At 46.5% G+C, this 1,373-nt stretch overlaps 1 protein-coding gene across 1 annotated transcript in view; it reads left to right on the plus strand.

Moving 5' to 3' along the window:
• Window positions 1-1,373, plus strand: part of CCT3 (chaperonin containing TCP1 subunit 3) — a 14,351-nt gene that overhangs the window by 10,715 nt on the left and 2,263 nt on the right. The window contains exon 5 of the mRNA XM_008059113.2: window positions 523-703. Coding sequence (XP_008057304.1) covers window positions 523-703 — 181 coding nt within the window. The remainder of the gene's footprint in view (window positions 1-522; window positions 704-1,373) is intronic.

Below are 1,373 nucleotides of genomic sequence, written 5' to 3' on the forward strand. Positions count from 1 at the left end.
GAGACTCCAACTCAAAAAAAAAAAAAATTAATAAAGCCTTAGTTTAAGGAAGCTTCATTTATATGTGTTTGAAGATCTTTTTCACCAGGCAAGCAAGACCTCCCAAGTAGTTTGTGTTTTTTTTTTGAGTTGGAGTCTCACTCTGTCACCCAGGCTGGAGTGCAATGGCATGCTCACAGCCACCCCAGCGTCTACCTGCTAGGCTCCAGTGATCCTTTCGCCTCAGCCTTCCAAGTAGCCAGAACGACAGGCACGCGCTACCACACCCAGCTCATTTTTTATTTATTGTAGAGACGAGGTCTTACCAAGTTTCTGGGCTGGTCTCAAACCTGCGGACTCGGGCAATCCACTCACCTTTGCCTCCCAAAGTGCTGGAAATACAGGCTGAGCTACCGAGCCCGACCCGAATGATTTTTTTTTTTTTAGCCATTTATTTTTCCCCTTATCCCCAGCCACAGACCCTAGAGACTTAGAGAGATGGGTAAAAGTATCTGAATTCATCTGATTTTCCCCACCTGATAGAGCCTGTGGAGCCCGGATAGTCAGCCGACCAGAGGAACTGAGAGAAGATGATGTTGGGACAGGAGCAGGCCTGTTGGAAATCAAGAAAATTGGAGATGAGTACTTTACATTCATCACTGAGTGCAAGGACCCCAAGGCCTGCACCATTCTTCTCCGGGGGGCTAGCAAAGAGATTCTCTCGGTAAGTCAGCCTTGGAAGTGTGAGCAGACAAAGTAGTCATTCTGCTTCTTGAGAGTTCCCAGAGGGCTTAAATGAAATAGCCATTATAGCTATTTCATTTGAACCTATAGCCATAATTGTCCTTTTTTTAATTCAATAATTTAAAAATATTTAATTGTGATAAAAAACATAAAATGTATCATCTTAGTCATTTTGTTTATTTATTTTTTGTTTTTTTGAGTTGGAGTCTCACTCTGTCGCCCAGACTGGAGTGCAGTGGCCGCTCCCAGCCACCTCAGCCTCGACCTGCTGGGCTCTGGCAATCCTTCTGCCTCAACCTTCCAAGTAGCTGGAACTACAGGTGCATGCTACCACGCCCAGCTAATTTTTTTGATTTTATTGTAGAGACGAGGTCTCACCAAGTTGCCCAGGCAGATCTCGAACCCGCAGGCTCATCAATCCACTCACCTCAGCCTCCCAAAATGCTGGGATTACAGACTGAGTCACCGAACCCAGCTCATCTTAGTCATTTTTGGGTTTTTTTGTTTGTTTGTTTGTTTGTTTGAGTTGGAGTCTCACTCTGTCGCCCAGACTGGAGTCAGTGGCTGCTCCTGGCCACCCCAGCCTCGACCTGCTGGGCTCCGGCGATCCTTCCGCCTCAGCCTTCCAAGTAGCTGGAACTACAGGCATG

This window comes from Carlito syrichta, unplaced genomic scaffold (genome assembly GCF_000164805.1).
Source record: "Carlito syrichta isolate Samal-C Ts95f unplaced genomic scaffold, Tarsius_syrichta-2.0.1 Scaffold90671, whole genome shotgun sequence".
NCBI classification, from domain to species: Eukaryota; Metazoa; Chordata; class Mammalia; order Primates; family Tarsiidae; genus Carlito; species Carlito syrichta.